At 39.3% G+C, this 25,193-nt stretch overlaps 1 protein-coding gene across 2 annotated transcripts in view; it reads right to left on the bottom strand.

The window, feature by feature from the left end:
• Positions 1–152: 152 nt before the first annotated feature.
• loxl2b (lysyl oxidase-like 2b) overlaps positions 153–25,193 on the bottom strand; it is a 27,324-nt gene continuing 2,283 nt past the window's right edge. Inside the window, exons 2-14 of one of the 2 annotated variants that reach the window (XM_008335668.3) lie at positions 24,430–24,805; positions 23,775–23,950; positions 13,204–13,415; positions 11,672–11,888; positions 7,523–7,724; positions 5,918–6,069; positions 5,601–5,768; positions 3,161–3,326; positions 2,835–3,075; positions 2,600–2,715; positions 1,917–2,053; positions 1,715–1,826; positions 153–1,264 (exon numbers count right to left, since the gene is read on the bottom strand). In XM_008335668.3, the coding sequence (XP_008333890.1) occupies positions 1,194–1,264; positions 1,715–1,826; positions 1,917–2,053; positions 2,600–2,715; positions 2,835–3,075; positions 3,161–3,326; positions 5,601–5,768; positions 5,918–6,069; positions 7,523–7,724; positions 11,672–11,888; positions 13,204–13,415; positions 23,775–23,950; positions 24,430–24,763 (2,304 nt within the window). In that variant the 5' untranslated portion in view covers positions 24,764–24,805 and the 3' untranslated portion in view covers positions 153–1,193. The remainder of the gene's footprint in view (positions 1,265–1,714; positions 1,827–1,916; positions 2,054–2,599; positions 2,716–2,834; positions 3,076–3,160; positions 3,327–5,600; positions 5,769–5,917; positions 6,070–7,522; positions 7,725–11,671; positions 11,889–13,203; positions 13,416–23,774; positions 23,951–24,429; positions 24,806–25,193) is intronic. The other variant, XM_008335669.3, reaches the window with a different exon arrangement.

Raw genomic sequence — 25,193 nt, 5'->3', positions numbered from 1 at the left:
TGTTGGAAAATTATAGTAGAAAAAAAAGTGTTTTCTGCATGTTCTTAGGGCATTTTGAGAACTCAAATTCTTCTTTTTTTTTCGGGAAAAATCCCAATTTAACTTGTCATCCTTGGTCAGTGATAGGTGTTAAATAAAAACTAGTGACAGCGTTTTGCTCCATAAATCTGTCCTTTATTATAAGTGAACACACAAAAGCTCATGTTTCTTCTGCTCAGTTCAAATTTACGTATATGTTGTTAATGTGAAAACAAAGTAACAAACAAAATAAACAAAGTCCTGCTCCCTCAGAAAACAGAGGGTCAGCTCTATAGCACCGTTAAAGAAAATAAATTGCTACAATACAACAGGATTTCACACATGAATGTAATGTGAACCAATTACAACTGAGTAAACTTAACTTTGGTTTGATGAGTTGAGGATATAAAAACTAAACATAGGGAGAACAGGCTCTCTGCTGTGAGGACAATTCTGAGTCACTCTGGGAAAAGAAAGCAGTGACAAGAAACAGATAAAATTCTATGGATCTCCCTGTTAAAATCTTTCTTTATTTTAGGGTAAAGCTTTAGCTGCACTGGAGTTAATGCATTTGAGCACTATTTAAAACATCGGTTTGTACTTCATTGTATGCAATGTAACACAATGCACACTCCTTTACATCAAGTTTTATTAGCTATTTGACAGTATCCCTATATTGATTATTTAATAATGATTATCTCAGAATTTTCCACGTGTTGACCAATGTTGCTGCTGCCACAGTTTTTTTTTAAATATTTTTACCGGTACCTCTCAAGGCTCTGGAGGTGATGTCCAAAGTTTCCAGGGTGAGCTCTGAACCACAGAAGACTCACAGTCACAGGTCAAAGGTCCACTGCTACACCTCAGCTGCAGCTGGTTCTTCACTGCAGCTTCAGTCAGAATAAAATAGTCACACTGTAGAGAGCCAGTTGTGTGTGAGTCAGGCTACAGCTGCTGTCGACAGATAAAAATAAAGGGGTGAAAGTGTTTGGACCAGAACCATTTAATAACAGGACACAGGCAACCATGCTGCTGATCAGTGCAGGCTTTTCTGTCTTCAGGGCTCAGGTCTTTCTCCTGAAGTCCCTCACAGTCCGCTGGGGGTGGGGGGTGGAGGGTCGGGGCACCTGCTGTCCTGTTCTTCTCCTGGTCTCTCCTCTGGTGGATTTATGTCTTTACCTGTGGGTCACCTGGTTGTTGAGGAGACCAGGGAAGGTCTGCTCTGTCTCTGTGCTTAATGAACCACCTGACCGAGGGGAATGTAAAGAAAAACACACGCTGTAAAAAATCTGTTATTTTTCCTGTAGTCTTGCAAAAAAAAAGAAAATATTCATAAAGTTACAAAAATTACACAAGACTAGATATTGATATCAGAAATAAAATAACTAAACGTAACAGGAAATTATTGTTTTTCTAATATTAAGATACCATTTAGGCACATTCACAACTCTAATCTGATTTCACAAATGTTTCTTTGTTGTTAACGAGAATAAAATTTCTGTTAAACAACAATAATTAACAAACTGAATTTATTTTTTGTAATTTGTCTCCTTAAATGACACATTTCTCGTGGAATTTGTAGAATTTTCTGAGAACAACATTATTATTATAAGACCAGAAGTAGAAAATGAAAAAAAGAACAAAAGTAGAATACTTGTAGAATTACCAGCAAATATGCTTAAAACTGGAGTCTTACCATTGTGGCAGCTGTACATCCACACACGGTGACCATCGTAACGACATCTGCATTTGACTATGTTGTTGGTGTAATCAGACTCTGGAACTTCATAGTTGGGATTAATTACAATCTGTTAAAGGCAAAGAAAAACAAATAGGTCAAGTTACAAGGCCAGATCGTGTGCAGTCCTGGTAGAAGAGAAGAAGATGAGGAACGTTACCTGGAAGATGTAATCTCCAGGTTTGAGCTCAGTGATGTCCACCCACTGACAGTCAATGTCGTGTCTGTACGTATCCCAGCAGCCCACTGTTATGCCCTGCTCTCCAAAGTTTGCACATTCGTACCTTTTTTCAATACCTGTGATAAAATAAAATACACAATGAATCAATCATTTGATTTAAAAGAAGCATTTTGGGGATGGGAGAGCCTTAAATAAAAAAAAGAAATTCATGTATAAGCAAAAAAACATAGTTATTTATTTATTTATTTATTTTTTTGGTGAGGTGAGTTGCCGGGGGAGGGCAGGGGAATTGGGCATTAGAGGCCTCCAATGGAATATGGTTCGGTGGACAGAAGTGTGCCTCTGCTGTAATGCTTGAACAATAAATAAGTCTTCAGCCACTAGGTGGCAGCAACTCATACAATGGTTTGTACAGATAAGAAAATATATAATAACAGGTTTTCAATCGAATTCTGTGGCCTACGGGGGCATGACAGAAAAAAAAATTTCAGCAAGAAAAATGTTTTGGGGAAAAATCTTATTTAGCATGTCATTTTTGTTCAGAAAAATTGTGATGGAATTTGGGGGCAAAAAAAGCTTATCTTTTGGCTACCTTTAACTCTTACATTTTAATTTTGAATTATAGACTGTGTTTCTTACACAGTTCAGACTGTGACTCTGACCTTCATCACACTCTGAATCCTCCAGACAGAAACTAGCTTTATGTCCTTCAGCCACTTTGGTTCCATTAAGACTGTAGAGGTCGTAGAGAGTGAAGACCTCCATGCTGTGATAATGTCTGCAGAGAGAGCAACAGAAATGTTCTATTCAAACAGGACTGCTTCTGTTTCTGATCAACTAAAGAATGGCTGCTTCTGTAAAATTTCCTGAAAAGTGTAAACCCTCTGTGACTCTGACCTGTGACAGTCGTGCCAAACCCACGATTCCCTGTTGGCTTTGGGCCTAAAATCCGACTGTCCGTTGTTGTGGATTTGGGAGGAAAACCGCAGGAGGCGGCGGTACGAGTTGGCAGGAACCTGACTGGAGGTAGAGGCCAGACAGTTCTCCTCATACGCACACTGAAGCATGAACATGGGTCGGTCCTCCATGTAGGTGGTCTCCTGGACCACCTGAGGGTTCAAGACCAGGTCAGGAGCAGCTACAAAAAAGAAACAATGACATTTTAAAACGGACGATGTTTCAAATGTATTTGATTGTATTACCAAACATCATGAACGTCCTACTCTCAGAACAGGAGACTCCTGCGGCGTGACGTCCTCCTCCTTTTGCACAGCTGATGTGTTCTCCGTGGTGCAGACAGTGAGACAGAGACATTTCCGTTCCAGAGCAGCGAACACCGCTCATTACCACGGCGTCAGCGCTCACCTGACCAGGCCAGTACCAGGTCTCCTGGAAGGACAAAACACGTAGAAGATAATCCTGCCAGGAATATCGCTTCTTCTGTATTCACTTCTTAAAACAACCAGCAAAAACATACATTGTTATATAATGACTGGGTCAAAGAAGGTGAGTGACAACTCCCATCTAGCATCTTTGGTAATTTTTTATTTACTATTTCAAGAGTTTTTTATTATACACCATAGTCTGTCATATTTGGTCAATTTTGTACATCCCAGAATATGATCAATTTTTTATTTTTTAGTAAAAACCCATTTGACTGATTCACATGAAAACAAAATGAATGTTGTCTGAGCTGCAGTTCTCCAGGAATAAACTAAGACAGATGGAAAATTACACCCTGAGATGTTTTGTGTGTACGATACGATTAAATATGATCATATTTTACTACCCCTATATTCTATTATTTTTACCTCTAATTATTTTTTTTTACGTTTTTACTTGAAGTATTTTCTTTATTGACATTACACGAACACCGTCATTGATCCTTTACATTGATGTAAAGGATCAATGACGCTGTTCGTCTTTATGTGAGACGTGATTTCATCTGTGCAGATTTTCAGAATGTAATTTTTAATAACAACCGCTAGATGGCAGACCTGTCTTTCAACCTGTTCTTAAACGACGTTCTTGGAGAAAGTACATACAGTAAACTAGTGGTTCTCAAACTTTTTCTACTCTGTACCACCTGAGAAAACATTGATCTCTCTGAGTACCACCATGATGACCAACAATAGAATATAGCAGCATAGACCTTCACTGTTAGCTTCCACCACACAGGAGAGAGGTTTAGAAAGATGTTTAGAAAGATGTTTATGTTTAAATGTTGTATTAATTGTGCATGGTATGTTTCAGATTTATTCAATTGAAAATGTAAATGTGAAAATATACATTTCCCCGCGTACCACTAGAGATCACTCTCGTACCACCACAGTTTGAGAACCACTGCAGTAGACTTTTCTTTAAGCATGTGATTAAACAATATTCTGTCAGCTACAAATACAGTGGTGGTCCATGAGGGCCAGCGTGGCCTTCTCTGCTGGCCTAATTAATAAGTTGATAAAAGTTCATTTAATTTTTTAATTTACTTATCCTTAATACATAAAGCATACTTCATGTTCTTCATATTCTCTTCATGTCATATTAAACTCCTTCCAGTGTTGTTGTTTTTAGGTTAGAGTTTTTATCCAATCAGAATTCAGCTCGCTGTTGCTAGGCTGTATGAAATCTGCCCGAGGCCTTCAGAATCAACAATGTCTGTGCAATGTAAGCGAACCGAAGCGACCGGACAGATACAGTTGATAGACAGTTACGATAGCCAATCAGATCACGAGTTGTTGACAGTAGGCCTTCTAGCTGGCCTCACATTGAACGTGACATGTATGCGTCCTGTGATTGGATACTCACTTACCGCCATAAAACAACAAGTAAGTTCAACGCAGATTAACTGATTAGCAGAGACAGAAATCTAATATATACTCACTTTTTTATTCCACAATGGCCAAAGGAGGGCAAAATGTGGATTTGTGAACTTAAATTGCTTAACTAAGGCAGCAATGAGAAACCAAAGCACGACTGGACACTTGCAAGCTACAGTGCTTCTAAAAATGCTAAAACCGGAGTGGATGCATAGCTCAACGAAAAGGTGCGAAAAGGATTTATTGTTGGAACTGAATGAACAGATAAACTGTACAACCAAGTGTTTTGGCGGACAGCTACTTGCGGATTTATTGATTTTTAAATGTGTCAGAAAATAGCCCATTTTGTAGACAGTTGGGGTGATGCAATGTCCAGTAGTGCTTATAGTGTGTTTCTGTATACAATTTCTCCAGCCGTGGTCACGTGGTGTCCTAAATTATGATATTATAAGAGGTATTTATTGAAGTCGGACTAAGTAGGACATCACTGAAGGCCTAGGTGTGAAATGCACGGCCCACCACTGCATAAATATAGGCTCATAACAAGAAAACACATTTTAGTTTTACTGTATATTAATGATCTTTTACATAATTATAAAAAGTTGTCATAATTTAAGGTGCCCTGTTTTTTAACATTTATTCTATCGGTAAAGCTCAATTGAAAAACCTGACCTTATAGGGAGTATTTTCTTTCAACATGAAAATTGTGACATCAATACAGAGCCACTCAGATCATTATGTTTGTATGTTTATGTGAACTAATGACTAAATATTCAACTACAACATGCATCTTTACAACAAGATGTTGCCAAACAGAGTAAATTGCATCTTCAAAGTGATTTCGTACCTGGAAAGCATTGCTGGCGAAACCCAGACCCAGTTGTCTACAGACGACCATGGCTTCCATGGTTCCCCAGCCTCCACCACACACCGTCCCCCAAACCAGAGAACCATTCTTCTCAACCAGAACCTCCACACGACCCTCGTAGGGGTTACGACCTCCACTTAGACGCAGCTGGCAAAACCAAATGTAAAACAATCGTCATAACAACTACAGCTACTGAAGGAAACAACCAGCTGCTCATTTTTTGAACCTATTTGAACAAATGGGCTCCAAAAATCCCCAAATTTTTTAACTCAGTGTGAAACAGAGCTGAGACTCACCCGATCCTGGAAGCCCATAGCAGGAACGTTACACCTGACAGCCGCATCCTCCTCATGGCTACAGTCCACAATCTCTTTGTTGAAAGGACATTCAGTAATGGACTTCTCAAATCCTGTGCAGGCCACCTCGTTCATGTGGACGGGACCCATTCCTGACAACAAACACCAAACAATGGCTCAAAAGGAGTGTTTCAAACCAAGAAAAATCAGAGAAGTAACAGGTGTGAGTTTGATGATAACCTTTAGCTCTAATGTTTGCATCTTAATAAAATGTCATTTTTAAAAGAAGTCTTATTTGACGATCAACATGTGGGTCTACTGTAAACTGCAGTGTGATCCTGCCTGAAAAAATAACTTAGAGGAGTTTCCATGATATATAACAATGGAATCTGTTGAGTGTGCTGTGTAAAAGTGGGACAGTGGGACAGTGGAACATTCCTAAAGTTGGGGGTCCTGACGTTTAAACCTGCTTTGCCTGCTGTAAAACCCTACTGGATTCTGGGTAATAACCAGTCAGAGAAGGTGGTAAAGTCAGAAAAGACCAATTAAGGAGAAGTCAAGTGGGACGTTTTCTCTGGGCTGCAAATTTTGGACATTTTTCTAAGACCATCATTAATTAGCAGCAATCACTTCTGCTCTGTGACTGTTTGTTTCTTATCCGCATGAACAAAAACAACTTTGTGGTCAGTGATTTTTTGTCCACTGAACTCATGACCTCAACTTGTCTCCCCTCTCTTCCACAGATTCATTTACTTGCAGTGAATGCCCAGGCGTTTTTTTCACATTTTTTCTCAATGCATCATCACTGCCCTGCTGAGTGAAAATTTTCACTGAGCCCAGTCACTTTTTCCAGCAGCGCCATGAACCGAGGAAAGGCCCTGAGGGATTGATTGCTACCTGAAATGTTTAAGAATGGTGGTTTAGACCTACCATTAGATGCTGCGTAGGCAGCAGACAAACTGTCATTCTGAGCACACTGCAGTGAAACTGTTTCGTGTCTACACTGTATTTATGCATCTCAGTCTAAAACTGCCCACATACCATGACTTTTTGCAGCTTGGCCCTGGATCGTTATGTCACATATCACAGGAAATAAGAATGTTTATGGAGGAGATGTAGAAACTGAAGGTTCAAGTCTCTCTCAGCAGGATGATGACAAACTGACAGGACTGTACCAGTCAGTAACTGCTCACAGGTTTAATTTGGGTGTTAAAGTCAAGTCAGTTCTATTGTATACAGCCAATTCACAAATCAAATTTGCTTCAATGGACTTAGGTCTTTGAAGATATGGCAGAGACAAGGCATGACCACAACCACACCCACATATTATCCCACTGTAACAAGTTCCAAAGTCAGCATTAGTGATATTATGAAGGTACACCAGTAGTTATGGCACTGGCTCCTCATGTATTTGAAGATACAAATGATGCACTGATACTACTGGGCTTACAGTCTGAATCCAGTGGTTAAAATATTCCTTTTCCTCAGAATTATTCCCATCAGGAAACCCCTGCCATGACGGTACAGCACCTCCACTGCCAACAGGCAGACAGCGGTCACTAGACTTTTACACAAACAAAGGTAAAAATATAATGTCAACACTACCTTGTCCCAGTCGGCCTCCAGACAGAGCCTCCTTGGCAGTGCCGAAGCCCAGTTCTCGACAGACAACGGTGGCAGACGCCAGGTTCCACTTGTCATCACAGATGGTTCCCCACTCTCCATTTTTCAACACTTCCACCCGGCCCTCACCCACGATGGCCCCACCGCGGAGTCGCACCAGGGCCTGCTGTAAAGATGAAGAAGACTGTACACTGTAAACTGAATTACCTGTTCAGGCTTTGCAGTGAAAAATTCTTCAATACTGATGTTGTGATTTTAGGTTTTTGTTTAATAGGAAGATCCAAGTATCTTGCATTGGGGATGCACTGATATCTACAGTATACTGGATTTAAACATTCAAGTGCTGATCAGTGAACATCAGTTCAGTACAACCACGTGCGTACCGGTCAGCAGTTTGCAGGTATTTGGATATATCTATATATTAACGTCAGAGACAAAAATAGGAACAAAATGCTCACATGAATCGTACTCTAAGATTTGTTCTGTTGAGATATGGGACAATGAATGAAATAGCTGAAGATGGAGTGTTTAAGTGACACTTTGTTTACAACCAATACTACAGACAGCATATTCCAATTCTGATATGTTCATATAATGAAAACCAAAAGAGCAACCTATCGCAGATAAGTTATCTTACCGTTTTTTAGGAGAAATGCCATGTTTGTAATCGAGCTGTGATATGCAAACTGTTGCTCGCTGACTTTTCATTCAACTTTTTTCCGTTATCTATTTCTGTAAAATGCTGCCACACTGTCGATGTCTTTGACATGGTAGAGTAGGACTGACTGTGAATGAAACACTTAAACTTAAACAAATATTGAACAAACCACCAGATCTATGCGTTCTCGTACTTTATTCAAATCTATCTTCAGGTTGGGCTAATCAAATGTAGTGAAAATGTGTGTTTTGACGACAACTTGTTATCTGTAAAATAAAGTGCTCTAAAAACACCCCGTAGATGGTTTTCCGATAATCGTTATTATCCATGATGCATCGTGCGGTCGGCCATGTTGTGTGACAAAAGATGCGAACAGGTAAACGTAAACAATCGATAATGAGAACAAAAGACAAAAATATTAAATCGCCGGAGGGATATCATACAAAATTGTTGTATAGAGATTAACTGGACACAGTTACAAAGGCAGTATACTTAGACAAGTTGAAAAAAAATCAATGGAAAATACACATACAAAGTCAACAAATAGTACAGTGTGTTATTGTAAATTTTGTTTTAAAAACGGATTTTTTCTAATCTTTAAATTTAAATAGCACATTAGAGAAGTTTTTGAATTGTAAATCCAGATTATGCCTCATATTCCAGATGAACAGCTGCTAGAAAACCTTAAATGTAGAACATAAAGGTGTTTGAGTTTGACTTGAAAAAATCTGGTTCTGTTTGGAAGTACTAACTGGGTGGCTTCATGTTTATAGAACACACAATAAGTGTGGTTCTCCTGTTCTGCTTAGACCAAGTGGAAGTGCTTTATTTTACAAGTACACGCAGCTTAATCTGACCGACTGGTATTTATATAAACACTAAGTAAAAGCCACAAATCTTAATGTGTGGCCTCTGAGACCTCTGCTCCCACTGTGCACTTCCTCCACCAAAACATTTAACCCAAAACTAGAAATGAACCTGGAGTCGTGTTGGAGGAAATAAAGTCTTTGTGTCCAGTGATATAATTAATCTAGTGAAAATGAGCCTTTTGGAATCAAAGACTAAACCACCACGGCTCCTGTCACTGATCCACCCTCTGATTACCCCTGTGGTTGGAGGACAGACCTAAGTCTGTCTTTCTTCTTCTGGGATCGGCAGGCTCCTGTGGGTAAAGGCCGAGCCCTGAGATGTTCATTTGTAGTCTCCAGCATGCTGCGGGTTCAGCACTGCGTCTGTCCCTCTGTTTAGGACCAGTCTGCTGTGGGAGACCCACCCTAGAGGCCGATTATCACTGATGTCATACTAGATTCTGGGGTCAATGTCACTGACACAGTACTGCCTACATGACCTTAAACCACATGCAGTGTAATTAGTGGAGATGCGAAGGTGCATGATTTAGTCATTGGCTTTTTCCTTCACACCAAGAGGAGACATAACTGTATTACTGTAATCTGCTGGCAGATTAAGGACATATTTATGTCCAACTTGGATTGAAGGCCTATGGATATAATCTCTGAATAGCTGGAAGCCCCTGTGTTTGCTCTAACCATCATCTGTAGATAATGAAGATTAACTGATATAACTGTTAAATGAAGCTCAATTTCCCAACAAAATTTGAAATGAATGACAAAATCTGGAGAGAGGTTTACATACGTCTAAATGTGGAAATGACCTACTGTAATTTTGTACTAGCTGATGCTCAGTATTCTAAGTGCATCAACACAGTCATTAAAACCTTGGGATTATGTGGTCACAACAGCTGGCTGGAAGTTTTATCAGACATGAAGTTTTCTTTCCTGAAGTATTTGGGGGGAAAAAAAATATCCTCCTTGTCTCCGGGAAGAGAAGTGGAAGAAATGAGCGACGTGAGGTCAGACACAAAGTTCATTTGTGGAACGTGACAGAGAGCAGGCAGCAGCAGAAGCTGGATGAAGCTGCTCAGAGATGTTTATGACTCCCTAATGGCTCTGAATTTTTTTCGTTCAGCCAGTTGTTCACAGACTGATAATGTGCTAATGTCCTCCTGAGTCTCTTCATTCTGTGTCAGTGCAGAACAATAATTCTTCATCCTCTGAAGAATCTGAGCCTCAGTAGCCTAAAACTAGGTGCATTGATGTATCCCTCAGGTCATAAGGTCAGTTTTGTTTTAAATTATTCTGTTTCAGATCCATTTGCCACAATCTTGATGTATCCCAATTTAAAAAACCCATTGATATACATTTCCTGCCATGTGCAAAAATAGCTTTAATGTACTCTATAAAAAACAATAATTAAGTGAGCTGAAATAGTTAAGCTTGGCAATACAGTAGCAAATGAACAGCTCAAAGTGTGAAATAGATCAAAATAATTATAAAGATTTATTTTTAGTTAGCTGCATGCTAATAGAGTAGATTTAACTTATTATTATATTATTTGGTCAACATTAACTAACTGGCAGTTGTTAGGATAGTATGCATGCTTTTATGAACTGACTGACTGTATTTCTGTTCAGCATTTAAAAAAAAAATCCAATAAGGTCAGTTACAACTTCAAATTCAGAGTTTAAAAAAAAATCCTCGCGGATGGAGTCGAATTCAGATTCAAATCCCCTATTTGATCTGTCAGCTGACGCTGACACACTACTGAAAAAATGTTTAAAGGAAAAAACAGGAACACAGGTGCTGTTTTTCCAGCAACCAAAGCCTGGAAACTGGTTCAATCAGGAGAGAGTTTAGAGCTGCTCATTTTTTGGTGCTGTGTATTTTGCTTTATTTACTTGTCCCTTGAGTGTCTCTTTATACCACATCACACGCACACACACACAGGCGCGCACACACACACGGACGTCAATGGGAAGAGTTTAAATCCCCCTCCCTCTACGTTGGACCAAATGAACTGAAGTGAACCTCTGCAGTAATTTCCTGTATCGACTGTGTTTACCCCGTCATTCTACTGGCAGATCTCAAACACCAGAGATTCACACAGAGAATGCTGGAGATGTTAGTGCTGTAAACACTTAGTTCTGCTGAGACTCAGTAGCATTAGAAAATACTATTAATATTTATGTGTCTTTCAATTAAAACCGGAAAAAGCTTAGAATAAATTTACATGGATAATATAAGACTGTCTAATTATTTTTGTCTGCTCAAACAATATCAACCACCTGGCCCAAATTAACTAATCAGAGGCAAAATGATGACAGCTACGTCTTAACCTGTCCTTGTCCACTGACAGGTGATACTGTCTTCAGCCCCCATGCAAAGAAATTAGCTGTAGCCGATGAATGGATGCATGGATGTTGAAGCTGGGCAGCACCAAGCATATCTAAAATCTAATCTACTCTCTAATCTAGGAAAATTTTCATTTCAGATTTACGTCTTTTTTCACCAAACAAATGGACAGAGCAGCATCACAAAACAACAAAAAGCACAATTCCTCATCTCTAACTCTTGTCTTATCTTTACTCTCTTGTGTATCCTGCTCATGGTCTCTACCTCTTGTCTGAAGGCCTTCCTGAATCCAGTAACCGATGCTGGAGCGAAAGCTCTGCCAGGAACACAGCTCACCACCACAGGCATCCCATCAGCACAGGTGTCGTTGGACTTGAGGGACACAGCTTGGCCCAGTCTGCAGCTGGACAAGTGGGTTTCATTCCCGGTGCAGTTAACAGAGAAGTCCCAGTATGAGGGCTTTCTCCTGCGAGCAAACATTCTGGACAGAGGAAAAAAGGCAAGATGAAAGTTTCTATATTTTTTTAAATGACATAAACAACAGAGGCAGAGGCAGTGGTGGCCTAGTGGTAAAGGAAGCGGACTTCGGTCCGGAAGGCCCCAGGTTCGAATCCGCCAACTGCCAGGTTGCCACTGAGATGCACTGAGCATGGCATCGTCCTCAAGCACTGCTCCCCGGGCGCTGACCACGGCTGCCCACTGTTCACTTGCTGATGGGTTAAATGCAGAGGTTAAATTTCATTGTGCATGGTGTGCTGTGTCACAATGACAAATAAAGATAAGTTTAAGTTTAAGTTTAACAGTTGTGTTGGGAGTTAAGATAACATTCAGAGTACTTTATATCTCTGATCACATATGACTGATGTTCTGCATCCAACTGCATATAACCAGCTCTGCTTGTGTCACAACACAGAGGGAGTTTGTTCACACAATGTAAGAGCCATTGGACTATTGCAACTAAAACATTTTAAAAGTGAGAAAAAAAAGACTTAAAAGCTTTTTTTTCATTAGATAATGTTCAGTCAAACACGTGGGTTACAGAGGTGTCATCATCTGCTGTGATTTACCTGCAGCAGTCCAGTCAAACACCTATTTAACTGCACAGTTACTTTTTATGGTAAACCAGGATTATCCTCTGGCTATTTGGCTGGTGTTCATTCAGTCACACTTTACCACAGACTTGTGGAATCCTCAGGTTTCCTGCAACGGCCTGGAAGCATGTACGATAGGTCCGTTCAATGGACGACCATTAGGCCAATTCTAGCCCACTGACGCTTTCATCCAGGCTAACAACTGTCACCCAAATGTTCACTGTGCTAGAAGACAACATGCTCATATCTGTGAATGGTGGACATCTACATAATTGAACCCATGCCAATGATCTGCCCGATCACACAAATGTCACATTTGAATCTCTTTTTGTTGAACTGACAGAACATTTGAAAAAATGAATTGTATTAACTTGTATAAATGTATTTACTTATTGTGTGAATTGTAGGCGTTTGTGACTGTGGTTGTCAGTTTGTCTGTGTGAGTGTGTGTGTGTGTGTTTGTGTGTGTGTGTGCGTGCGTGTGTGTGAAAAAGACGAACAAAACTCACCAGTCACAATTGATAAACTGCCTAGAACTGTACCCCATCAATGTTAAATATAACACTCAGCCATAACATTCATACCGAGGCCACATTGTTCCTAAAATATCTTATAATACCAGATATTATTTTTCTAAGTGGCCACTAGTCAATAAAAAGCCTCCACATCCAAACCACACATTCTGTTTTGTGTGGAAACACTCACTTGTAGACCCTGGCATTGTATTTTCTCTCTGCAGGGAAACCAAACATGCCACAGATGACTCTGCTGTTGAACTGCGTCCACTGCGTGTTACAAATCTGCTTCCATTTGCCGCCGTCCTTTATCTCCACGTAGCCCTCGGTCACAGGGATTCTCTTACGGTAGGATGACAGGATGGGTCGAATATGCACGTCCTCTACTTGTATATCAAGATTCTATGGAAAAAAGATTGACAATTGTGTTATGACAAAAGTGTTATAAAAAAAGTGTATTTACTTGAGAAAGACATTGGCTCTTGAAGAAGCTGTAGTGTGAAGCTGAAGAAGTAAATGGATCACTTTCTGCTTCTGTCTAATTCCAGTCACAGCCCCAGTTTTACGTCATCTTTTCAGGAGCCCCTGAATAGCTTCACTTGGTGTGGAGTAGCTTCATAGAATTTAAGGTGTTTAGAAATGAATGTAACGTTCCTTATGATGTAGTGTACGATCTCCAACACCGGTGTTAGCTCTTAATAATGGCAGATCACAACAGTCTTGTGAACTCTGATCTGATTAAAAGAACAAAGTTCTTTTAATCGGCAGCAGTCTTGTCAGTTCTCAATTGGGTAAAGATGTAGCATACAATCAATGTAGTGTCTTAACTGATTACTATACATGGCTCCAGTCACTTCATATTGAACTGTATAGCCCCATCTTTAACCCTCATGTCACCTGGTTTTAGTTCCTCTCCTGGTACCTGATAGGATAAAGCAGTTGGTTATGAATAACACACTTTTTTTGCAGCAAACTGTTTGACGTGTGGAGTAACACGTTATGAATCCACCATGTGTCCAGGGGTTTCTGTGAGAGCCTAATTTGGATTTAAATGTTTGGTTAATTGTTTCTATTTGAAATCCTAAGAGTCCCATTAGCCTTGTCATCACAAACATAGACTTAATGGACTAAAATTCCATGTGATGTAATCACACCCTACATCACATCTGCCCTCAGCTTCCTGTCTCACATAACCTGTTGATCACAGAGTGAAGTTTGACTTACAGCAGATCTGCTCTCAGTGTGCTGCTTGTAAGTGTTCTCCACGTAGGTCCAACATTTTTACAGTAAATCACCGTATTAATCCTGCAGACCGTCACCCTGTGGTCCCTGGAGGGTCATTTCTGTCTTTAACACCCACATGTATCAAAGGACTGTGGTCATAGGTGTCACAATTTGAGAAGCAGCTTGTAGTGTGTTAATGATCAATAAGAGGTGTGAGAATGTACAACTGTAAAGTACGTCGTGTGACCAGGACACGTGCAGACCAGGTACTTAGAACAAAGTATCCGTTAGTTTGGATACTTTGTTCTAAGTACCTCTTCAATAATACACTGCAACATAACAGGCCTTAATCAGTAGTAGTACTACAAACAAGAGCAAAGGGAAAGGGTCCTTCTGACTATTTCTGAGTCAGGGTGAGTAACAAAGTCAAAAGTGTATTTTCTTCCATGATTTGCTAAAACTTACACTTTTTCAATTTCACAGAAGACTGTCAGATAAAGCCCACAAGCTTTCATTCTAGGATTTTTAAGGAATTAAAAACATCCTTCTTCTCTCCCATTTATGCATTTTGTGCTACGTGACAGCAGAGGTTGAATTAGTTTGTTTCATATACAGCCAAGAAGAACATAAGCAGCAAATACGTAATGACAAAGGAGGGTTTTTCTGGCAGAAGGTCTAGGAGTAAAGACTAGAAGTCTTGGTTGGTCTAACCTCTGCTATTTTCGCTCAGAGATAACCACATTAATCAGTGTGGTCAGAGGCAGTGCAGTCTGAATGGTACAGGCTATTGAAGTGGATCCAGTCTGAAATCATGGAATATGATAATGAGTGGAAATGTGGACATGCTGACCTTGTCTGGCTTCACTGGAGGTACAGCACATGCCTTGGTGGCGGACAGGCAAAAAGTCTGAGAGTTTGAAGGGCAAGAACTGTAAATGCAAACTAGCTAAACATTTGAAGGACACGTAGTTACGTTCCAACTTCACTTGAAGCTGAAGTTTTGCAGTCAGAGAGTGATCATTTTGTCTGCTACCTTTCTTAGAGAGCATCACGTGGAATTCATTTTAAAGTAAAAGGCCTCTCTGATGAAAATATCTGTCCATATATGGGGCTTGAAACCACAGGAAGCCAAAACTGTGGGATCCTCCTATGTATCTTGGGTCGTCTTACATTGTGGCATTTAGGTTCAACTGGAGTTGAACTCTCAGCCTTTTGGTTTATACAAAACTAACAACTATATTGACATATATTATCAAAAATGGTTTTACCACACACGGTATCTACTGTCAGGTACCAGGTTTATGCATCACACAGGATTGTTCTGTAACTATTATCTTCTTCAAGAGTTTTTTCTCTTCTTCTGAAGGTTCTTGAGAACAAATCCACAGGTTTATATGCCTGTAATATGCATGTCTGTGAACTGGAAAAAGAAGTCATTGCACAAGAAATAACCAAAAATAAATACAAAGACACAACAGAACAGGCAAACTCTAAGTCTAAAGGAAAATAGATTTGTCATGGCACCCTGACTTGGAGTTGAGCACAATTATTGGTAATCACATGAAAAAGATAACTGGTACTGTAATTTTTTTTTTCATATCCAGCCTTCACTCTCTTCTTTGTAGTCATGTACAGTCTCTGAATTAAATCCGAGTTGACAGCCATATCCTTATTTCTCTCAATGACCCTTTTTGTGCATTTTTTAAAAAGGGGGAAGGGGATCCCCAATAGTGGATTTGTCAAGCGCAGGAAATGGTGGCACAGATGGAAAAGTCATTAGTGAGATGAGCTGTACGACAGAGGCGCTGGGCCTCAAATCTGTTGCAACTCAGCTCTGATTCACTGGGGTTACACTGAGGTTTCCCTCTGTGTGTTTTCCATTTCAATAGTTCATTGTTTCAAACCTCAGTTTTCTCCATTTGGATCATGAGCACACACTGCTTTTGCCGCCTCTGTCCATCAAGTCTAAATACTGGACCTCCTGATGTAGGCAGGAGTCCACAGATTCAAGCATTCAAACCATTCCTTTCTTAGAAAGAAGTGGAAACTGTGTAGTTATTCTTGATTTAGCTCTAAATGCTTGTGTCCTTTTTCACCAAAGTCCATAGGGAAAAAATCTGCATTTTCAGCTAGACTTTTAATGCATTTTTATTTTACTAAAAATAAGAAGAAAAAAACATATTTAAGGCAGCAGCAAATGATTTAACAGCTTCTTTGTTTTGTGATTTTTTCCTGATAATGTCACACAGTAGCCTTTCAGCTCTCTTTAGCTACATATATTTATCACTACCTTTTAGTTAGTTCTAAGTTAAAGTTTGGATAAAGTTTATCTTTTTTAACTAGTCCAGAGAACACCATTGGTTATTGTGATGATACTTATTTGTGTTGTGTTGTGTTATTTGTGCATGTTTTTTCCTGAACTTAAAACGTAACTACTTTTGCTTTACCTCTTGATTCCTCCTTTCACTACATCAGAGAACACTATAATATGTATAATATATATATTATGTATATAAACCTTTTAACAAATATTTTCTGTTCGATATTTTGTGTTAACATAGAGTACATCATTTGGCAATTTTTAGTGTTATTTTTTAGTGCAATGGTGCAAATCAAACAGATTCTGCTCTACATAAACTGAACAAATTACATTTCAAAAAATGCAGTAGCCTGATGCTATAACAGGCTCAGAAGACCATGGATGAGCTGAAGCTAATTTCAGGTAACACTGGGTAAAATGCAGTATCCACCCTGGATATTTCACTAGTCCATTTTAAGGCTGAAATACAGAGGCCAACGTCTCCCTTTTATCCCTGTTATGGGCAGTTTAACCATAAATGCATCTCTATGAAATGTAGGAGGAAGAAAGATTGGAAAGAACACTAACACACTAACATCAAACAGTCTTTAAACTCTCTGTTTTCCCTGTTGAGAAGTCACAGTGCATCAAAATATGCATTACTTTAACAGTGGCTTTTATAATATTTTCCAGAAAGAATAACAAGGCTGGCTCTGGGTGTAAATGTGTCTGATGAGAAACATGACCCAAAACTAATAATTCTAAGATAAACCAAAACAACGAACCATTAAATAAGAAACCTTCTTTGCTCAACACTCAGTTATATGTTTGTTATTGTTGAGATTGGTTTATTCCAGACCGTTAATAAACTAAACTCCTCAGGGAGCGGAGTGAAGTGACCGTCACTGCACACATGAAACAGAGTGACATCATCTCTATCTGCGAACACTTAGAGCTACACAGCAGTGATGAGGCGAGCAGCGATGAAGAGATTTAGTGAAACCAGATGATTTTCTTCCACTGAAGGCTAACATTAAAAAGTTTCATCCACTCAAACTCTCTGACAAAAATCTGCAGCTGTGACTCTTAGTAGGGCTGTAACAGTGCCGTAATGGTAAATGTTCCGGAAGTGGTTTCAGTGCCAGCATGTTTGCAGACCGCAGCACATGACTATAAAGAATATCTGCAGCAGAGGAGGAGAAGCAGTTAATCTTCATCAAAGCCTAGGGATCAGCAGTGTTTCTGAAGACAATTACACAGTGGATCCATGCAGATTAAAGAGCAAAAACAGCTTGTTTGTGATTAACTCACTATTATGGCAGATGTGGATGCTATCTACAAAACTGCCAGCAGATTTCAAATTTGGCACAGAACTGTGCCAAATGGTTCCACCTTCCTCAGACAGGACATGAGAGTTAACAGATAAATGAATGTATACTAACGCCCAGTAAAATGTGATGGTAGATAAACTTTCTGAATAGCTAATAGAAAACCTGTGAAGAATTACAGTATGAACCATTTCCCTGTCAGGTTTGACTCATTATGGACACAAAGCTTAAATAATTTACATTGTTTTCTTGTAGTCTATTTTAATTCTGTGAATGCACTAAAATCCTCGACAGACTACATTACATTTGCCAGTAAAAGAAAAAGAAAATGCACACAGGGACTGTGAACATATGGATCCAATAGAGCAGAAATCACTTCACATCTGCAGCTAAATAACACACATTCACATACTCTCAGCTATTGAATTGCAGTTTTCTTTCTGGGAAGTAAGCAGATCTTTCTGCTAAGGAAAGAGTCTGTTCTCAACACTTATAGCTAAAACACTAATACGGTGCGTTTTTCCAGAATCTGGAGAATGCTGCAAAACAGTGTGTGTTTCCTCCTTTGAACTTCATCAAAATCGCTCCTTTGTTCTGACAAAGTGGAAGCAGATGTTTGACAGACTGGTGTCAAATCTTGGACTGTTGTGTGACCAGTGAGGACAATGTTTGGCTGCTTTTATACGACAAGACAGACGGAGCGATGGTAAGACTAAGTGTGGAGGACGCACGTGGGAGACAACCATGCAGATCACAAATGTTTGGACCAATGAAATCTGCAGCCCGACACAGGGACGTAATGCACAACAGCTGTTTGGCAATGCTCTGCTAAAATCATCGAGGGCAAACGAGTCATAGGTGTGTATTTTTGCATTCTTTTTCTGCAGAGCAGTATTTTGTTTTGTTTTTCAGTCCAACTACTGAACCACAGACTTAGGTATGAGAATGCTGCACAGATTTTCATGCAGTGTCACAAACCCAGCTGCAGCTCAGAATGCTGTGGCTATAAGACATCAGAACATCATGTGTTCTTTTTAGTTTGATTTTACTCAGTTTAGTCCAGGACATTCACTACCTCCTCAGGAAAAATTGACAAATCTACAAACGCCTCTTCCAGAAAGCACAGCTACAATGGCAGCTGTGACAATTTTCCCTATTTTGTTTTTTTTTTATTGTTTTCTCTGAACTTTTAGTATAAAAATTCCAGTCTGAGAAGATGAAAATTATTTTTCTTTGTTTTAGTTTAGTTCCCTGTTGTAAAATTTACTCTGACATCCTCATAGGCTGAAGTAGTAGCTTAATTATTCATATAAGTATTCGTTTGTGATGATGATCAACATCAACATGTTGGTAATGTTCAAAAGTCCTATTCACAGTCATTAATATAAATTCTTCTGAATACAGCATTTGGTTTCCTTCTACAGCCTCATCCAGCAGCCACACAACATTATGGTTCCCCAGCTGTATATATGACCTATGAGTGTGCAAACAGGAATTCTGGGCCTCATGGAAAGATATGAGGATGGGCCTGTATTTATGTAACACACATAAGAACAGGGATGTATTTCTACAATCTACGTACCAGGCAGAATACGTGCCCTTTTCAGTCAGGGGCTCTTGGCATCATCCTCAGTTATCACCCTCCATAGAGCACCACTGGTGACGAACTTGTGACTTTTAGAATTTTAGTGAAATAGAGAATTTCCAAAGAATTTTAAAACAAGCATCTGCGTCTGATGCCTCTGGTCACATTCTTTTACATTTTAATAAAAAAAAAAAAAAGAAAACATCTACAGAAACAAGAATTTGTTGAAATGTCCACAACTAAATGGATATTGTGAAAATAAGTGTTGACCGTGCGTTGTTGTGCTGCAGGGCTGTAATCAACAGCAGTCAGAAACCAGGACATGGCCTGAAGTTTACAGCCAGGAGAAGTGGAAGAGCTGACCATCAACCACAGAGGGAAAAAATGACTGGTGAGCGGAAAATGTGGAGTTGTAAACTCGCTGTGGGGGAGCTGCTCCTGGGATTATGACATGTTGGGAAGAGAGAGGGAACATGAAGAAAGAAAGCATGAGGAGGAAGTAAAACTTCATTAGAAAACAAGGAAATGGGTCTGACTTAATAAGGAAAGTTTTTTGTTGTCTCTCTCTTTCTCACTCTCTCCCTTTTTTGGTTGCAGTTACAAAACTAAAATTAATTCATGTTATGTTTGATTGTTTTACAGGAACTAATGAACTGAACAAGATACAACTCAGTTGCAGTTAAAATGTGACATTAACCTCTGTTATAGAGAATATTCTCAAACAATTTTCTTTCACTTTCACCAGTTCTATTTCTGACTTATGTAACAGCCTTAATTGCACAGCTGCAGACTTCTATAATGATCTGCTGTGGTTCCAGTCTCCACGGGAGAATAATATTCCTCTGATTTTCTCCCCTTCGCCTGACTGCAATTTCTGTTTGCTCCTGAATAAATCAACTGAAGTCAAACTGAGCCTCTGTTCATGGGACTCACCTAAACTGTGCAACCTGTTGGACCATTGTGGAAACAGGCAAAAAGTTCCTTCATGTTGCAGCGGAATGTAATGCATCACCGGGGGTGTGCCTGTGTGTGTGCACAAGCACGTGAATGTGTGCTCATGTACCTCAGACCTCAGGAACAAACTGAAATCCTGAGGCCAGAGAGACTCTTTCCTCAAAGAGAGGCAGGAAAAGACAGCATAAATAAACAAACACTTCTGACATGCCAGACCTAAACCTCCAGACACACGCAGCACTGAACACTGGGTGTAAACCTGCATTGTTTACCACGCAGCAGGCAGGGACACTTGAGTCACGAGTGCCAAACCCTGAATTGTCCAGACCACATGTGCAGAAATACACACACTAGGACTGAAATGCTGAAAATGTAACACCTCTTTTTTTATACATATAACAACAAGGCTGAAAGACAAAGAGTGTGTGTCAAAGGTCAGCACTGCATGCATGCAAGGGTTAACTTTTTAGTTTCCTGTCAGCTTTAGACTCTTCTGGCGTCCATACAGTATATTGCTACACAACATTTACCTCCAACAAATATTAGCTGAAAACAGTTCAGAGTTGACCAAACATAGCTAAAATGGGTATCAGGTAAATTCAATAACTGTAGACACAAGCCTAAAACGGCCAAAAGAGACAAAAAGTGTTACTATTACCTAATAGCACAAAGCTTAAGAGGCTAATTTAGTTAACTTTAAGTTTGTTTAGAAATACAGTAGACAGGTTTAAGTTAAAGTCATTGAAAATTACCAAGGAATGATAAAACTCCAAAGAAAAGTAAGAGATGGTCAAAATCTACTGAATTAAGATAAGAAAGAAATTCTGCCAAAAGTTTTTTTTTATAAATTTGAATGAATTTAGCCCATGTAGCTAAATTTAGCAAGTATTAGCTTCAACCTTTAAAAATATAACAACTGTTATAAGTAAAAAATAAAAATAACAAAGCTTAAATACTGACACTTATGCCTAGGGAACATTCAGTGGTTGGTGACACGTGCATGTAGAGACGTTCATCTTTCACTTCCCCCTTAGCTCAGACACAGAGAATTCCTCTGACCACACCACTTGTGGGTAACATCACCTGAGAGACAGCTGTACCACAAACAGTCAAAGCCTACTAATCATCCCTTACCACAAAAGCCCCACAAACATGTCGTCATAGCTACCATTACACATTGCCCAAGTCTCAAGATTACCACTTCCAGACAATAACCCCATCAGCTTTTTTAAGAGGAGGACGGAAAAGCTGAGTTTGATTTTTTCTCCTCTCCATTCTGACTATCCCAGCTTGACTCCAGACGTCTAGACCTCAGAAGACGTGCTCTCTGTGAATCCTAAACTTTACTATTTGTGTCTGTAAACCCCTTCAAGCAGGGAGTTGGCTGAGAATGTCCACTAAGAATTAGCCTTCAGCAGTTTAAAGGGCAACTTTGTAACAACTATAACAAAATATAAAAGTGAGTCAAATGTTTGCAGTAGTTAAAATAGCTATGTGAAAATCAGATTTGGATGAAAAGATGATTTAATGTAATTTAAAATGCAGCCCTAATCCTTTACAGAGCACACATATTTAGTCAAACTGATAGTGTATCTGTAGAAATTTAAGAATATATGCACAGGCATTTTAAAATATTTAATTCATACAATTAGGAGCTGTTTATGTCAGCTGCTATTTAAGCATTACATAGTATCAGTAATATGGATTTTTTTTAAATTATTATTTGTTTAAAGCGGCAGCGGAGTGGATCACATAGAAAATGAGACAGGAGCAGGGAGGTTAGTGTGACGCTCAGTTGTCTCATCATGTTGGAATGTCGATCCCTGAGGCCGGACTATAGAGCATTAAGAACACATTCTGCTCCACTTGCCTTTCAGAGCTTCCATCAGCTGCAGACGACACTGACAGCTACATGAGCAACACCTAATAATTATCAGCTTTAGTCCACCTCATTTACCCACTTTCACCATTGGTTGTTCACACAGGGGATGTTGTTAAAATTCAGGCAGGTCAATTTCGAGGCTTTGAGTGTATGAAGCTGTTTCCAAGCAGCAGAGATTTAATTTATTCTGAAAAAAGAAACTGTGAGCAGTATTAATGTTTTCTGTGACTCTACATGAGTCTCATAACAATTGAAGGAGACACATTTTAAAATTAAATTTAAAAATGGACTCAGTTATTAAATTAGCCCCCCAACTTATTATATGATTTAATCTGTTAATGGCAATGAGAGGTGGGCCAGAATAAGAATTCTTTAAAGTTAGCAAAATTATACTAAAACTCTTTAAACTGAGCTGAGAATATGGAAAGTCGAATACAATTATAAAATGTTCATCAAAATGTAACCAAAATAGAGGAAAGGCACAAAGAGCTAGGTATAAATAAAAGCTAATCCAACAAAAGCTAAAGGTTCAACCACCATTTAGGCCACAAACATGATGAAAAAAGATAATGATGAAAAGCTGGTCCAACTAATACAAAGTCATTGTTACACAAAGAGTCATAAAAATTAATAAAAAAACTAATACATAGGCAAAGAAGAAGGCTGCTGTTGGTAATTAGCAGCTGGCATTTGACAACGCCATTATAGAGACCTGCGATATATCAAAGCTAATCAAAAACAGCCTCAAAATGAGACAAGGCCCAATATAGAGTAGAAGAATCAAAAACCACAGCAATAAAAAAAAAAATCAGTTTTTTGTCCTTGTGTTTCGCAGCTGTATGGATAAAAATAATCCATGGACTGAAGTGATGAAACCACACATGACGCCATGTCTTTGATCCCACATTAAAAAAAAATCTGCATTATGTTATCTTCTTTTTTTCTAATTTTTTTAAACTCATGTTAAATCCCTCTTTGTGCTTGAGTTCCACTAGGGAAATCTGAATTTGAATGGAAGTCAGCATCTGTACGAGAGGGATGGTGGTACAGTGTACAAGTGTAGACTGTGTTCATAAATGAACTTTGTTCTTCACAGCCGTATGTTGTCTCAGTCAGGAATCTTCAGAACAGTCAATGACCATGTGATGTTTATCGTTGTTAATCTGAAGCCAAATAATAATGTTTACGGTCCAGGTCTCATCGTGACAGCCGACGGTGAGGTAAAAACTATTGTCCTACAGCCCCAGAGACCCCCACAGACCTGGACTGAGACCAAATTATATCAGGACCTCAAAAATATATGATCAATTTACACATGTCAGTTTTCCACACAAAAAGATCAAAGAATTAGTGAAGTAAGAACAGTGCCGTCATACTTAAACATACTCACACTCAAATCCTGAGTAGTAAAGTAAGTTTACCAAAGGTGAAGCTAAAGTTGGACAGTACTAAAGAATGGATAGTTTTAATGTAATGTCTGCCACTTTACCTCAACGTGATTGGGTAAGGTGTTGACGAATTTGAAGCCTGGTATCCGCTTGTCACTGCAGACCACACCCACGTCTTCACTGTGCTTACAGTCTGAAACACCAATCCCATTGGATGGACACTGAGACAAGGTCTTTTCCTGGCCGGTGCAGTGGAGATTGTCGAACCAGATGGGACCTGAGGAAACAAAAGGAATATGATTTCACTGTGTTTCCACTGAAAGGAAATAGTTCTCTTTAATGATGGTAATAAAGAGATGGATTTTTACCAGGCTCCAGATTTTTTTCTTGAAACTGTGCAAAAAACAAAAATTGTGAAGTTCTAAAGTTCTTTTGCAAAACCCCTTGCATTCTGATTGCTTCAAGACACTGCACAAGCAACAAAAAAGGCCAGTAACATAGACACAAGTGGGAAGAATATTTAAAATATCATAAAGTTTCAATAAACAATAGCTTAGCTGTACAAAGATTAAACAAATGTTTAATGTTCAACAAAAAAAAAACAGGTAAAGAGATTAAATATGTGCACTTACAAAAATGGCAGAATTTTAAAAAAGCAGTTCAGACATGACTGACTTCAAAAAGATATAAAAAAAAGATATAAAATGTCCTCAAACAAATTCAGTGAAACAACACACGATCCTTTAAGTTTCCCACCTTCTCCTTTGCCATACTTAGAAGACGGAGACCAGGAGACGGCCTCCAGATAGCCCAGCTCTCTACACACCACCTGAGCAGCGTGCAGGGTGAAGTCGTCATCACAGACTGTTCCCCATTCACTGTTGTAGAAAACCTCCACGCGTCCCTCGTTGTGTTTCCTTTTATCTCCAGCCAGACGCAGTTGTATCCTGGGTGTGTCTGGTGACAGCTGGGGGGCGCTATATTGCTCCAGCTCTGGCTCTGGGTATCCAGGTGGGTAGCCCAGATTCTCATACTGGGCCTTGGTTAGACTGAGCAGCAGTAGGAGAAGGACAGTGAGGCAGGGAAGCATGTTCACTGGTACTGTGGGGTGAAGGCAGAGAGGAGCACCAGTCTGTGAGGGACAATAACAACAGAGTACAGAGTCAATGCCTGGCTGATACTGAGGAAATAATATTTCTACATTGTTATCTTTAATTGTTTAAATAATAACTGTGAGTAAAGTACAGTAATTATTCTGACAAACCATCACTTTTACATGAGCAGTAATGTGTGGACATGGATTTACACAGTAATAGGTTTAGTAGGTTCATTAACAAAAGACACAAACACCTGCTATTGGTCATAGCTTTCATATGTAGGTTGATGTAACAACAGACTGCCTCAGGAAATCTGTTTCCACTTCTTATTTAGGATTCATGAAGAGGTGTTAGGAGTTAGGGCTTAACCTTTGGGGTAGTGAGGACAGTATCGGTAATAATAATAATAATAATAATAATAAT

Source organism: Cynoglossus semilaevis, chromosome Z, assembly GCF_000523025.1.
Source record: "Cynoglossus semilaevis isolate Cse_v1.0 chromosome Z, Cse_v1.0, whole genome shotgun sequence".
NCBI lineage: Eukaryota > Metazoa > Chordata > Actinopteri > Pleuronectiformes > Cynoglossidae > Cynoglossus > Cynoglossus semilaevis.
This window is presented reverse-complemented; position numbering and strand designations above follow the sequence as displayed.